This window comes from Psammomys obesus, unplaced genomic scaffold (assembly GCF_907164565.1).
Source record: "Psammomys obesus unplaced genomic scaffold, mPsaObe1.curated_primary_1811, whole genome shotgun sequence".
Lineage (NCBI taxonomy): Eukaryota > Metazoa > Chordata > Mammalia > Rodentia > Muridae > Psammomys > Psammomys obesus.
In genome coordinates, this window is record NW_026592118.1 from 13,104,031 (window position 1) to 13,117,817 (window position 13,787).

Genomic DNA, 13,787 nt, shown 5'->3' on the forward strand with positions numbered 1-13,787 from the left:
TTCCTTCCTTCCTTCCTTCCTTCCTTCCTTCCTTCCTTCCTTCCTTCTTTTTTAAAATTATTCATTTTATTTTCTGTGAGTGTTTTGCTTGCATGTGTACACAGAACACATCCATCCCTGGTGCCCAGGCAGGTCAGGAGAGGACGTCCCGTCCCCTAGAACTGGAATTAAGGTGGTTGTGATGAGCTAGCTCCCCAGCTCCTGCATTTCTTTCCTTAACTAAGTTATGTGGAAATGGTAAGCTGTGTGGGCCACCTGCCTGCCAAGGGCCTCTCTTCCAGGGGTCGCTGAGTCACTCATTCATTCCTGGTCCCTGACTCCATCCTGGTTCTCAGCATGTCCCCGTCTGGTGGAGCAAAGGGCAAGTGACAGTGGAATGTGACTATTTAATAACCCCCGACCCCCATTTTTCCCATCTCTGCATGACACTCAGCCTTTTGCTTTGTCTGGCCCACCATTTAATTTTTCTGCCACTTCCCGACCCCACTTCTCTCTGGCTTTGGCCTCCTTTCTGCGTGCATTTCCCTTTCCTTCCTCCTTCCCTCTTACGGATCTCTCCTCATTGTTCCAAAGCTGTCCTCTGAGGCCTGTGGTTGTGTGCTCCTCTCGGTTGCCCCGCCCCCATCTCGGTCTAGAGGTAGCTTATCAGAGTCTTCAATGTCACCATCATAAAGGCGCAGACAGAAACTCTTGCCCCTGCCACTCAGTGTCCCACCGGGACCAAGAAACAGAGAGAGGCCATGAACCCTCACTCCTTGTGTGGCTTCAGAAGCGGTGCTGAGGGTGGCCTGCTTGTGTGGGCTGGAGCTTCTGGCTCTGTCTGAAGACAGAGGGATGGATGAGCTGATCTCAGGAGGCCTCTGCCAGACTGAGGAGCTGGGAGCTTCCTATCAATCATCATCAATTTAGATTTATTGGATGCCCCCCCGGGGGGCTTGGCACTGAACTCCTTCAAGCCCTGAAAGCCAGTTTCTGCCTTTTTAACACTGTCTAAAACATTGCGCTACTGGGCTAAATTTTTGTTAACGTATTATTAATTAGTACAGAGTATGTTTTCAAAATTGAGGCCGTAAGACGTAGTAATGGTGTTGGGATTTTCTTCACTTCTTTTAACACCGTAAGGTCCCCTAGGATTCCTCTGCGTATGGGAAAGTCTGAGGCACGTTGGACAGAGGGTAGGGGGGTAATAGTAGGGGAGGAGAGCTGGTGCTAGGAATGGGCAGAGTTGAAGGGAGTATCTCAGGAGAGCTGAGAAGGGAACTGATAGGGGAAGAGGAGGTAGGAGTAAGGGGGGGGTAAAGCGTGCATTCATGCACAGGAAATAGTTGTTTTGTTTTATTAAGCAGTTATTAAATGCCTGCTCTATAGGTAATTTTTAAGATAGCAAAGCTACAACTGTGAATAAAATATGACTGAGATACATATTTTTATGAAGCTTATATTCTAATAGGAAGAGACGTAGTTTGTTTGTTTGTTTTTTTTTTTTTAATAAAGCGAATGAAGTTGATGTCACATATTAGGTCAGCAGATGAGTCCAAGAAGCATCTTAAGTCTAAGGGGATGACAAGGAAGAAGGAGCCAGGGAAGGAGCCAGTGCTTGATGTGGAGGGAGTAGGGTATCCCTGACACAGAAGGCTGGGGACAAAGGCTGCAGAAGACAGGAAAGCCACTGGAAAGAGGCTGGCGAGAGGGTGATGATGGAGGGCCCAGCTCTGAAAGGTGGATTTGTGGGAGTTGTGGATGGCATGAGAGGGAGAAGTAAAGAGCAATATCATGGTGTAGTTTGAAGATGGGGTGGAGGGGTGCTGATAGGCCAGGTCGGGAAGAATGGTAAAGGTGAAAGAAAGGTTGGAGGAAGGTTGAGATTTCCATTTGGGACTTGAGAAATCTGAGTCTGTGGGGGGTGGGGAAGAATGTGAACACGATCCCTTAGCAAGATGAAGGAGTGCACCCATGCTCTGAATCTTTTGTTTTGTTTTGTTTTGTTTGAGACAGGGTTCTACTCTGTAGCTTTGGCTGTCCTGGAACTCACTCTGTAGACCAGACTGGACTAGCACTCACAGAGATCCACCTGCCTCTGTCTCTCAAGTGCTGAGATTAAAGGCATCTGCCACCACCGCCTGGCTTGTGTCCTGAATCTTTAATAAAAGATGTGTTTGTTTTTGTTTTTATTTTATGTATGTGAGTGCTCGCCCACAAGTATGTCTGTGCCCCATTTGTATGCAGGGTCCATGTGGACCAGAAGAGGGCATCAGATCCCTTGGGAATATAGTTACAGATGGTTGTAAACCACCTTGTTGATGGGTACTAGGAATAGAACCCTGGTCCTCTGCAAGAACAGCCAGTGCTTGTAATCACAGAGCCATCTCTCTAGCCCCTGGGCCCCAAATCCTGCAGAAAACAAAATGTTTGTGGCCAAGGCTTAAAAAAGAAAGCATGGGTGATGAGTGAGTGTGATAAGATGCATCATCTACTTCTGGGACATCCCTGGAGGTTGGCACTTTTTCTAGACAGCACGAGGCCCCTGCCTGGCAAGCTGCTTATGGGAGGTAAGGGGCCGTCTGGAGCCTGGCTGGCTGCTGTAAGCTGGGGCAAGGGCAACATGAAGATGCTGACTGCAGTAGAGGAGTCGGAGAACACGGCCTCTGAGGCAAAAGGCTTCATGGATCCCGAGGAGAAGGAGCAGGCATGGAGAAACAGGTGTGGGCTCACTGGGAGGAGGAAGCAGCTTGCTGACTCCAGGCCCAGAGGGAGGGGCTGCAAAAAGCAGGAGCATTGTCATGTGCCCTCCTGTGGGGCGCTCTCCCCTCGTGCACCCCTTCCGCACACCACTCACTGCACCCGGGGTCCAGTTTGAGCTGGAGTCTCAGCTCTGAGCACACCTGGGGAGGGTGCACATTGTGTGGGTGATGGAGATGAGGGTTGCCTTACTATTCCCACCCGGCCTTAACTTTCTCTGAACTCCTAACTTACAGCCTCCACATCTTCCTACTGGGTGATGGATTTCTGTTGTTTTCTTGGGCAGAAAACAAAGAAGTTTAGAAACTCAAACACTGAAAAAAATATTCAAAGGAAATTACTTTGTGTGTGTGCATTTGTGTGTGTGTGTGTGTGTGTGTGTGTGTGTGTGTGTGTGTGTGTGTGTGTGTGAAAGTGTTGCATGTCAGTAAGGACAGCTTTTGAAAGCTAGTTCTCCCCTCTCACCGTGTGGGTCTCTGGGATCTAACCTGGCTGTGATCAGGTTTGACAACACCCACTATGCCATTTCTCTGGCCCTCTATTTTTATTTTTGAGACAGGATCTCTCCCAGAATTTAGAGCTTAATGTTTCGGCTAGGCTGGTTGGCCAGTGAGCCGCCAGGACCTGCCAGTCTCGGTCCTACAACTGCGGTTACAGGCACGCACCACCACCTGACCACATTTGGCTTTTTAGGAGGGTCTATGCTGAGGCCCTCCTCCTCGTGCAGCAGGCGTTGACCTGCTGAGTCATCTCCCTGGCCCTGAAAGCATTTGAAAAATGCCTTGCTTTCCAGTGATAGCAAAGACATCAGTGGATATAATAAAACCAGGCATTGATTTAAATTTAGAACTGAGTACAGATTAAAATGTTTATATCCTGGGATCAGTCACCCACTAGAGTCAAGATGCCTTCCCACACTCCCTTCTCTAGTTTCCCCTTGTCTGCCTCTTTCTCCAGCAGCCCCACATTCCCTCCAGCCTTCCCTTGCTGCTACCAAGCTCTTTTTATGGATCCTCAAGAAGTCACCATTGGTGCTATAGGCAGCCATGGCCAGGAGGAGTCTGTGCCAAAAAGAGATGGTGGCATGCTGAAATTAAGGATTAGCCCTAGAAAGGGACCAGGGGACCGAGTGACAGGGAAAAGGTGTGGCCACAGAAAAGAAAGTGGCTGTGCTGGGGCTTGTCCACCAGGGCGGTCTGGTTAACAACAGGAACCAGGAGCCGGGCTCGGTGGCACACACCTGTAATCCCAGCACTCAGGGAGGCAGAGGTAGGCTAGATCTCTGTGAGTTCAAGGCCAGCCTGGTCTACAAAGTGATTCCAGGACAGCCCAGGGTATGTAGAGGATTCCTGGAAGGACACAAAGGCTATGTGTAGCCCTACCCCTCCCAGCCAGCCTGGAGGGAGGATGTGAACACGCTGGATCTTGGATGGGTACCACATTTGGAGGAAGCTGGGAGATGGTAAGGGGCATGCAATGGGGTGGTGGGAGAGTTGAGGGGTCACTGTCTTACACGTTGCCTCTCTGCTTTTCCGTAGTGAAGTCTGCTGGTTAAAACCTTTCTTCCCATTCTTTGTCTCTCCTAAACCTTTTCCCACTCCTCCCCGATGTCCTTCCTCTCTCCTTCTGACCCATCTCTTCCTTTCTGAATGTGCTGTTCCTATTGTCAATTGCTCGTTCCTGGCCATGCTTCCATGTGCCTTTTCCAAACCACCTTCTCCTTGCCCTCTCCTTCCCCATCTGTTGGTTTCTCCACACCCCACCCCACCTCCACAGCAGAGGGGAAGGTGTACAGCTCAGATGAGGAGAAGCTGGAGGTCCCAGCAGGAGACCCAGCAGGCAGCGAGCAGGAGGAGGAGGGCTCAGGCGGTGACAGCGAGGACAGCTTCCTGGACAGTTCTGCAGGGGCCCCAGGGGCTCTTCTGGGACCTAAACCGAAGCTGAAGGGAAGCCTGGGGACTGGAGCTGAGGAGGGGGCTCCAGTGGCCACAGGAGTCACCACGCCTGGGGGAAAAAGCAGAAGGCGGCGAACGGCTTTCACCAGCGAGCAGCTTTTGGAGCTGGAGAAGGAGTTTCACTGCAAGAAATACCTGAGCCTGACCGAGCGCTCCCAGATCGCCCATGCCCTCAAGCTCAGTGAGGTGCAGGTGAAGATCTGGTTTCAGAACCGCCGGGCCAAGTGGAAGCGCATCAAGGCCGGCAATGTGAGCAGTCGTTCTGGGGAGCCTGTGAGAAACCCCAAGATTGTAGTGCCCATTCCCGTGCATGTCAACAGGTTTGCTGTGCGCAGCCAGCACCAACAGATGGAGCAGGGAGCCCGGCCCTGACCGACCAGGCTCCTGAGGACCGGAAGGCGAAGGATCTGCACCTGTGCCTGCCCAAGCCTCGCTGGATGTTGCAGATGAGGGGCCTGCTCTGGGGGAGGCCAGCTGCACTCACTGGATTGCAGACATGAGGACTTGGCCTGAAACTGTTCTAGATACCTCAGAACGAGGGGTCTCAAAGGATGCGGCGTTCAAAATTTGATCCCAGAGAGCTTCTGAAGCAGAAGTGAACTCCTGGGGTGGGGATAAGAAATACCCAAGGCTCAGAGGGTCCCTTGGCTAAGGCCTGAGGGGACAGCTTCTGGCAGAGGGAGGAAGTCCTGGGTGCTTACTGGCCTGGGGCCACAGTTCCTTATTTATTTTGTGTAAAGTTTGTATATATGGAACTGTTTTGTCTTCGTCTGTCTGTACCCTGAAGGGAGACTGGGAAAATTGTTTCCTTGAGCCTCACCCCATTTGTCCCATCCTACTGCTCTGTGAAGGTGCCATCTTATTGCTCTCTAGTAGAAGGGCGTGCCGAGGCATGAAACGGAACTGTCATGACCAACACGGGGTCTTCAGCAGCCCCCTCTTCCATTCCTAAGCATCCCTCCCCAGTGCACTCCACCCCTACCGGGGGCTGCTGGGCCATTTCCGGGGAACAGGCAAACCTGTCTGCTCCTGGTGTCTTCTTGTTAGGAGAGGTGGCACACTTCAGGGACTCACTTCACTTTCACTGCAGCTCAGCTGACACTGTCCTGTCAGCGACTAGCGCAGGACCGGAGGCTCACTCACCTGAGCACAGCCTCATCACTGCCAGCTCACACGCGTGTGGCTAGCTCACAAGCCAGGGCCTGGGGCAGAGACCCATAGCCTATCTGTCCTTGCAACTTTAGTCATTTCTCTCCTGTCCTTTACATTGTGAAGGGTTAGGCTCCCGGCAGCCTCTTCTACTAAAAAAGAAGACGGGTTAAGAGGCACCACTGCCAAACAGATAGGATGAGGGTGAGCCCAGGATGGTTCTGGGAGTGTATGGGGCAGAGATTACGGGCAAATCAAATCCCAGGAGCAGAGCTCTAGCTATCTGCAGAGACCTTGGGGAAAGGAGACTGTTTCAGTGCCCCACTGAGGCTGCCATTGTGGTTGTGGTAACTAGGTTTTTGGAGAGAAACAGGACTTGTATGGATTAGGAAAACAGAATAAACAAGCTATGGATAAGGCAATTACCCACAAGGGAGGCGAGGAGGCACAACCCACACATACCCCTGGCCTGCCTCATAGGCCACTCTGGCCACTGGAGACTCAGAGAGGGGCAAACTAGTCAGTGTCCCATTCAGTTATGTTGAATGTCTCGTATGAGACCAAGATTGTCTGTCCTTGGCAGTTCATTTCTCCCAAGCAACTCTCTGGTGAGGACATAGATGTAGAGCAGGCTGTCTGTCCCTTGTCCTTGGAAACCTAACTTTGGCGTCACTTGGGAATTTAATCTTGAATATGTAGTCCAGACCCAAACATATTCCCAGCCAGGTACACCTCAAAGTCAACTCTCTGACCCCATATGCTTGATCTACATGGGAGAAGCCAAGGCAGAGGTTAAGCTGTTCTTCGGCAGAGCTGTTGTCCAGGCTCTGAGAGAAGGGGGGATGCGCACTGGGCAGAACCGGGGAGTGGCCGGCACCTCGCCTTTTAGCTTCCCATAAAGCCTCAACAGTGCTAAGCAGCTTGTCTTTAGGGAGTCCAGAGCTAGTCAGTCCCCTACCTACTCATGGCACCGTCCTGACTCAGCTCCTAACAGACTTGAAAAGGGAGATGTGGATGAAAAAAATAAAATCTGGTTTCCTCTCAGTATCGTTATTTAATTATTAACTGATGCGTGGGCGAACGTGTAGGCAGATCACCAGCCTACCACACAGGCACAAACTCGGGCCATTCAGCAAGGTGATTCCAGGAAGAGGAAACATCCCTCCTAAGCTAGAAGAGGTGTTTCCCTGGGGTTTCTCTCAAGAATAAAGAGGTACAGCAAGAAGAGGAGGGCATCTGGGCACCTGCACTCTGTAGGCTAAGCTTAGAAGGCTGCTGGAGGTCCCGGATGCTGTCCGAGTGTCTCTCCCAGCACAGGCCACGGGGCTCTTGCAGTCTCTGTGGAGGGAGTAAAGGCCCTGCCTTTGCAAACTGGCCAGTGCAGGGTGTGGTCACTAAGCTCTGCTGACAGCAGAGACCACTGGGGGTCTTCAGAAGAGGGCAGGGAGGGGAAGACCGCACATTGGAGGAAGAGGGTGCCGCCTCTGGCAGACGCAGCCTTACCCTGTCATGCTTCATCCTTGCCAAGGGAGACTGAAAGAACTGGCAGAAGGAGGTAACTAAGGAGAGCAGGGGGCCAGCAAGGTCGGGGTACCAAGGCACAGGAGAAATGAGGCCACACATACAGCCTGGTTTATTGGCTCATCATACACACACACCACATATATACACGAACATAAATATTCCAATGTACAAATTTTACATGGGACTCACATACTGGCCCCTTGTCTCTCATCTGGCACCCCCATCCTGTGTCCTGTCCTTCCCCACCCATTGCAGGGAAGGATTGTGGGAGCTGTCACGAGGAGGCAGGGTTCTGGAGGAGGGAGAGGTCCTGCCCCCCATCTCCTCACAGGTACCTCCGAAGGGTTCTGTCCCTTAATGGCACCATAGGGCAGAGGGCCGAACAACACACGCCTGCTCTGCTGCAGCTCAGATCCCAAACCTCTCCTCCATCCCTGGACCCTTGTCATCGCCTCCTCTTCTTCACTGCACGTCCCTGCTTCTCCATCCGTTTCCTCCAGGCCACGGAGTCCTTCTGGTCCCTCTGCCCTCTTCCTGAGCTTCATAGGAGACTAGGGCTGCGGTGCAGCTCTGCGGAGGGGTTGGTGCCATTGGCAGGCTCTCTGTTGGGAGTGGGTGCTAACCCACAGCCCTCCCCAGGGCACCCATGCTGGATCAAGATGTCCGCACACTCCTGGCTGCCGGCCCGGCGGGCATAGGCCAGTGGGGTCAGGCCCCGGGCATCACGGCTCCTCACGTCCACCCCGTACTGCAGGAGAAAGCACATTCGCAATTGGCATAATGTTGGAAAAAAGACCTTAGCTGTCAGGGAGGAGAGGCAACTTTTGAAGCCTGGGAAGGGGAGACCAGAACAGGCCAGAGGGGCCCACACTCACCCAGATGAGCAGCTGCGTAAAGACCACGTTGGCCATAGCACTGGACAGGTGCAGGGCTGTCCTCCCGTCGCCATCACCGTACGTCTCGTTCACCTCCTCCTTGGACCCGTGGGCCAGCAGCATCACCAGCATCCGCAGGTCATCCTCCACCACAGCCCGGAGTAACTGCTGCCCCAGTGGCACGTCGGAGCTTGGCAGCGGGGCCAAGAAGAGCTTCTGTTCATACTTGGCCCGGATCCAGCGTTCTTTCTCCTCTCTGCAAGCACAGGTCCATCAAGGCATGAGGCGAGGAAGGGAACAGGGTCCAAATTGTGTGTGTGTGTGTGTGTGTGTGTGTGTGTGTGTGTGTGTGTGTCAGGAGTCAGGAAGGAAGCAGACATTTAAGCAGGGAACAGGGAGGACAACTGCACTGATGAGAATGAAGGCAGAGAGGAGCCCCAGGGATTCCAGGGCCTTCAAGGGGCAGTGGGTCACATAAATGGGGTGGTATTGAGCAAAAAGGGTGGGACACTGAGGGGAAACCCTTGGGGCCAGTAGGGACATGAGGACAGAGAGAGCAGAAGGATTCCAAGCAAGCCTGCATGGCAGCTTATCAGGCTGTCTGAACTCTTTGAGATTGGTGGCACTGGAACAAAGCAGGTGACAGCCTGAGAGGGGGCCGTGGCCACCCTATCTACCACCCATTCTCCCCATCTCAGCATGCAGGCTTGGACACAGGAGGCACACAGCGATATGGACCCTGCGCATGCGCCTCCTGCTGGCCCTTGACCTGCCGATAACGGCTCAGAAAAGGCCCTGTTGTTGTGAGGCGCCTGAGTGACAGGCACCAGCAGGGGAGGGATACCCCCAGGGTCCAACTGCCAAGCCAAGCAACAGCAGTTTAACCCTTGTAATATTGTTGCTGCCACAGGTTCCACCGGCCCCTGCAGTGGGGGCCTGGCATCCTTCCCAGGTAGCGCTCGGGCAGCACTGGCTCACCTACAGGCTTCGGGGCCTGGCTTCGAGTAGCCATCCAGGGCTCCCTCCCAGACACTGTTAGCCAAGGCATTGCCCATCGCAGTCATGACAGCTAGCAGTTCAGGTGGCCAGTCATCAAGGTCCAAGGAGCGGACTCGGGACAGGTGAGCCCCCAGGTGTCGGTGAATCCCTGAACACTCGATGCACATCAGGGCGCCCAGGTTCAGGCTGGCCCAGTCCGGATCTAGGTGGGCAGAAGGAGAAAGCTACAGCAGGGGCCACCGATAGAGGGCCAGTGTAGAAGGCCTTCTGCATCCCTCCACCTCTTCTTGCCACCTGAACCCTAAACACCTAGCTCTACTGGCCTTATACTCACTGGGGGCTTCGCAGTCAATACAGAAGCTGTTGCCACGGACCGTGCGGACGGCCTGCACAGCCAAGGCTGTGTTCTGGTTCCCCAGCCGGGTCTGCCAGGAGGCACGAGAAAGAAGGGTAATTGATCAGTCTCAAGCCCCCTCCACAGGCTCCACCCCGGCCAGGCTCTACCACCACAATGCCAACCTTGTCCTTGGCGCTGCGACATCCCTGTAGGCTGGCGAGGATCTGGGCCTGCACGCTCTGCACCCACAGCTCCCGTTCTTCTGCTGTTGAGGCCTCGAAGTGCCAGGTCTGCCCGGTGAGGGATACCACTACAAACTCAAAGGACTCCTCTGCCTCTGGGGAGAGGGTATTTGCCCTGTTAGGGCTCTTTGCCAGCACACACATCCAGAGGTACACCACTGCCATAACTCCATCCAGACCCTCCTTTGCCAACACTCATCCTCACCCTCAAAAATGCCCATCCCAGCCCTAGGGCCACACTGTTTAGGACTATTTGCAAGCAGGGAAACTGTGACTGCTCCAGACCAGTTTGAGCCCCTGCCCTCCACTTGTAACCACCTGTGGAGTTGGGAAATGGCAGGTGTCAGTGCTTGGCTTCCTAAATACTACCAGGAATGGACACCATGATGGGGCATCCTGGAGAAAGACGAGCTAAGTGTCTGAAGAAGGATGCGACGGGTGCTAGAAGGCGCATGCTGGGCAAGGAGGCGGGTGCGAGCACCATCCGTACGTGTCAGCTGCAGCCTCCTCATTTTGCAGCTCATTAAACCCAATATTCTGGACGGCGTCAGCACAGGGCTCCTGGGAGCTGGGCCCCTCCCCCACTGCCCCGGCACAGACAGGCAGGAAGGGCAAGTGGGTGGGGGAAGAGATGTTTTCTCCAGGAACTGGAGGATGGGAACCAACAAGAACCAAGGACATCTGTAGTGACAAGCCCCGGGGTTGCACTGTGACCCCAAAGATCGCGCTCTACCACTCTACTCTGCTCCCCCAGATGCCCGGAAGACCGACAGACAGATCTATTCCTAGAGGCCACTGCCCCTGAACAACTGCCAAAGGGCAGTGTGACTTGTCATGGGGGCCAGAGAGACACAGTACTTATATGGCCCTAGGGTGAGCCATGCCTTCTGCCCAGGCCATCCCTGAGCCTAAGTTCTTGTTCCTTCTCTGTGCCTTCAGCCTCTCACCTCGGTGATGCCACACCCCTGGCAATCTTCACCTTCCTCCTCTGAGGACCCTTAAGAAAGCTGCCTTCTCCCATGTATAAACTGGTACCTCCTTTCTCCAGGTACTTCCCTTGCTTTCACACTCAGCTTTTAAACTCCGTGAGCTCTACCCCTTTGGGGGTCTTGGGTTCTGAGACCACAGTGGACACCGTGCCACCATGACTTTGCATCACAGAGTCACAGACTCACTTGACCACACCCATCCCCAGAGTAGTCAGAACAGAGACAAGAACTTGCAAGTCCACAGAAGCTACCTTTACTTAGGTAAAGACCAAAAAGCTCCCTGAGAGGGAGGGGCTGGGCACACACTGGAGGAGTGGTGTTATGGCAACAGACACCATGAGAAAGGCCAGAAGAACACCGTGAGCTGGAACACCTTTGCTCCCTGGAGTCTACAGAGAGCACCAGCCAACCCTACCCGTGTGTGAGGCACCTGCCATGCCCCCAGCAAGCCTGACACTCATGGCTAACCGGAGACGCAGAGAACCAGCCCTGCCACCTGCCTTCAGGAATGACAGAAGCAAGCTCAACAGGAAAGGACCGAGTAAAGAGGAGTCTAGGTTCCCAGAGGGCTGTGAACTACTCACATCAGGGCTCACTCATAGGAAATATTTCCTCCAGCTACCATGGAAACAACTGTGCTTTTAGGGTACTACACCCAGGTCCCACTGCCCACCTCTGGGTCCCCCTAACCTTCAGCAGCACTGCTGGGGCCGTCTGGTCGGGGGGTCCCGGTGCTCTTTTTCCGGCGGTGCTTCTTCCGGTTGGAGTGGGGAGATGGGGGAGGCTCCAGCTTGGGGCTGGAACTGAGTACCTCAGCTGGGTCACTGGCTGGTGAGGGGAGAGGTGGAGAAGTGTGGGAGAGGGGAGGAGGGCGGGGCACAGGGTGTGGGGAGGGCTGGGGCTGCCCAGGCCTCCCAGCCCCAAAGCTTTGTGCCCTGAAGGAGGGAAACTAAGAAGAGTTGGGAACTTGAGCAGAGCGGGATGAGGGCAGAGAAGTGCTTCTGCAGCCTGGAGGGGTGGAAGGCGGCCCAGGGAACTCACAGGAGCTGAAGCCCCAGCAGCTCCGCACCAAATTTATCCTCAATCACACTCCCCGCTCCTCACAATTAATAGCAGAATTAGAAACAATCAGGGAGCTGCCTAATTACTGTCAATTAGAGCGCGCTAATCAAGCTCGGCTCCCACACCCCGCCCGGCGCTCACCACTAAATGTCAAACTTCATTAGAGGCAGACGCACTCCCTCCCTCCCTGACTAACTCCTTCCAGACTCAACAGAGGGACTTCACCAACACCAGACAGGCCATGGGCCGGCGACCTAAGGGAATGGCCCCTGGCTCCATGCTTGCTTGCCCCAGGGTGGTCTCGGATGGGGACATGGAGCGGCTCTTCTGGCTCTTGTGCACAGAACAGAGCAGTACAGCGCATGGAGGGCGGGGTGGGGTGGGGGCCGGGGAAGTGTCTAGGGAAGGCCCCTGGGAGAAAAGCAGAAGTACCCAAGTGAGTAGGGCTCAGAAGGATGGGCAAACAGGGCAGAAAGGTTCTGTGGCCAAAAAGTTACGGGGTAAGAGGAGGTAAGATTTCACAGTAAACAGGATGAGAGGCAGTTTCTGCTCTTTGAACAGGGCAGGCTCAATAAAGAGAGTAGCGCCTGAGAAGAGGGCCTTCTAGGACATCCCTGGAGAGACTGGGACCCTGTCGCTGTGGCTCGTCAGTGCTGCCCCAGACTGGCTTTCACTGTGTACAAGCCTCCAGTCTCCCTCTTCTGCTTCCCTGACCCCTGCTGAGAGGCTGATGAGCTCACTGCACAGGGGGCTGATGGGGATACAGCAGCGCCACCAGCAAGGAGGAGCTACAAAGCACAGGCCTGTACTCTTGGCTGAGGGGCCAGGCCCAGGCCTGGGGCCAGGGACGCTGGTAAGCTTGTTGCTGGAGAAGACTGAGCCCCAGGTATCTTGCCTTGCAGTCTGAAACAAGCCCTCAGAGATTCTGCTGGGCCCCACCCCATCAGTCTCCCAGGCTCCTGGGCATCTGGGCAGATGCCAGGACAGGTGGGAAGCAATGGAGCCAGCACTCACCAGGGTGCTGCAAGCTGGCGGGCAGGGCAGCTGCCTCACTCCAATGGTCAGCACTGGAAACCGAGCAGGAGCGCTGGTGCAACCCCTCTGGGCGCACGCCAGCCCATGCTGAGCTGCTGTGGGGGCGCTCAGAATGCAGGGATGTGCTGCTGGCCGAGTAGGGGGCACCTGGAGGGGGGAAGGATCAGGCTGGGAGGAGGGGCAGGCGGGGGCTGCAGAGATAACATTACGAACAGGTGGCAGGGCAGAGCCCGAGTTAACTCCAGGAGGATAGTGACCAGAAAGGATGGCCTGGGCTTTTCCAAGGCCTCCCGCAGACTCCACACCTGAAGGAGACTTCTAGCCTAACACCCTCCTTTCTACATGAATATAAAGACCACACTCGTCACTGTGACTGAGAGCTGGGAGATACAAGGGCTCATCATGCCTGAGGTCTCCTGGCCAAGGCTGAGTGCTGCAACCTGTCACCCCTTACTCCTGCCCCACACTTAGGTCCCTGCATCTAACATTTCGGTCCACATATGTCATTTGCTTTGCCTCAGCTTTGCTGCCATTCTGACGAGAAATAAGTGTATCAAATTCAAGTAATTATGTCTAATTAGTATTAGTAATTATCCTGTTGGGCTGGAGAAAATTAATCTTTCGGTTCCCATCAGGGAAGAATGGCAGAGCCAAGGGGAATCAAAGGCTTAAGGAGTCCCAGGCTGGGCAGGCACAGCCCTCCATGGGCAAAGAGGGTGAATACTCAGCCTTCTCTGACCTCATCCAGGGCCCAGCCAGAGGCCTTCTGCAGAGAGCCTGGCAACAGCCATGGGCCTCAGAGCCCGTGTCACCTACAGGGCCTAGGAACCTATGCTTCCTTCCTTCCTTCCTTCCTTCCTTCCTTCCTTCCTTCCTTCCTT

The 13,787-nt window shown here is 54.3% G+C and overlaps 2 protein-coding genes across 5 annotated transcripts in view; one reads left to right on the forward strand and one right to left on the reverse strand.

The window, feature by feature from the left end:
• Gbx1 (gastrulation brain homeobox 1) overlaps window positions 1–6,878 on the forward strand; it is a 24,220-nt gene extending 17,342 nt beyond the window's left edge. The window contains exon 2 of the mRNA XM_055612532.1: window positions 4,516–6,878. Coding sequence (XP_055468507.1) covers window positions 4,516–5,066 — 551 coding nt within the window. The 3' untranslated portion in view covers window positions 5,067–6,878. The remainder of the gene's footprint in view (window positions 1–4,515) is intronic.
• A 571-nt stretch (window positions 6,879–7,449) lies between these two features.
• The window catches only part of Agap3 (ArfGAP with GTPase domain, ankyrin repeat and PH domain 3), a 52,395-nt gene continuing 46,057 nt past the window's right edge, over window positions 7,450–13,787 (reverse strand). For 2 of the 4 annotated variants that reach the window (XM_055612525.1, XM_055612529.1), the window contains 7 exons: window positions 12,886–13,053; window positions 11,500–11,637; window positions 9,761–9,915; window positions 9,576–9,666; window positions 9,221–9,443; window positions 8,243–8,498; window positions 7,450–8,115 (listed from right to left, as the gene is read on the reverse strand). In XM_055612525.1, coding sequence (XP_055468500.1) covers window positions 7,909–8,115; window positions 8,243–8,498; window positions 9,221–9,443; window positions 9,576–9,666; window positions 9,761–9,915; window positions 11,500–11,637; window positions 12,886–13,053 — 1,238 coding nt within the window. In that variant the 3' untranslated portion in view covers window positions 7,450–7,908. The remainder of the gene's footprint in view (window positions 8,116–8,242; window positions 8,499–9,220; window positions 9,444–9,575; window positions 9,667–9,760; window positions 9,916–11,499; window positions 11,638–12,885; window positions 13,054–13,787) is intronic. The other 2 variants (XM_055612526.1, XM_055612530.1) reach the window with 1 other exon arrangement.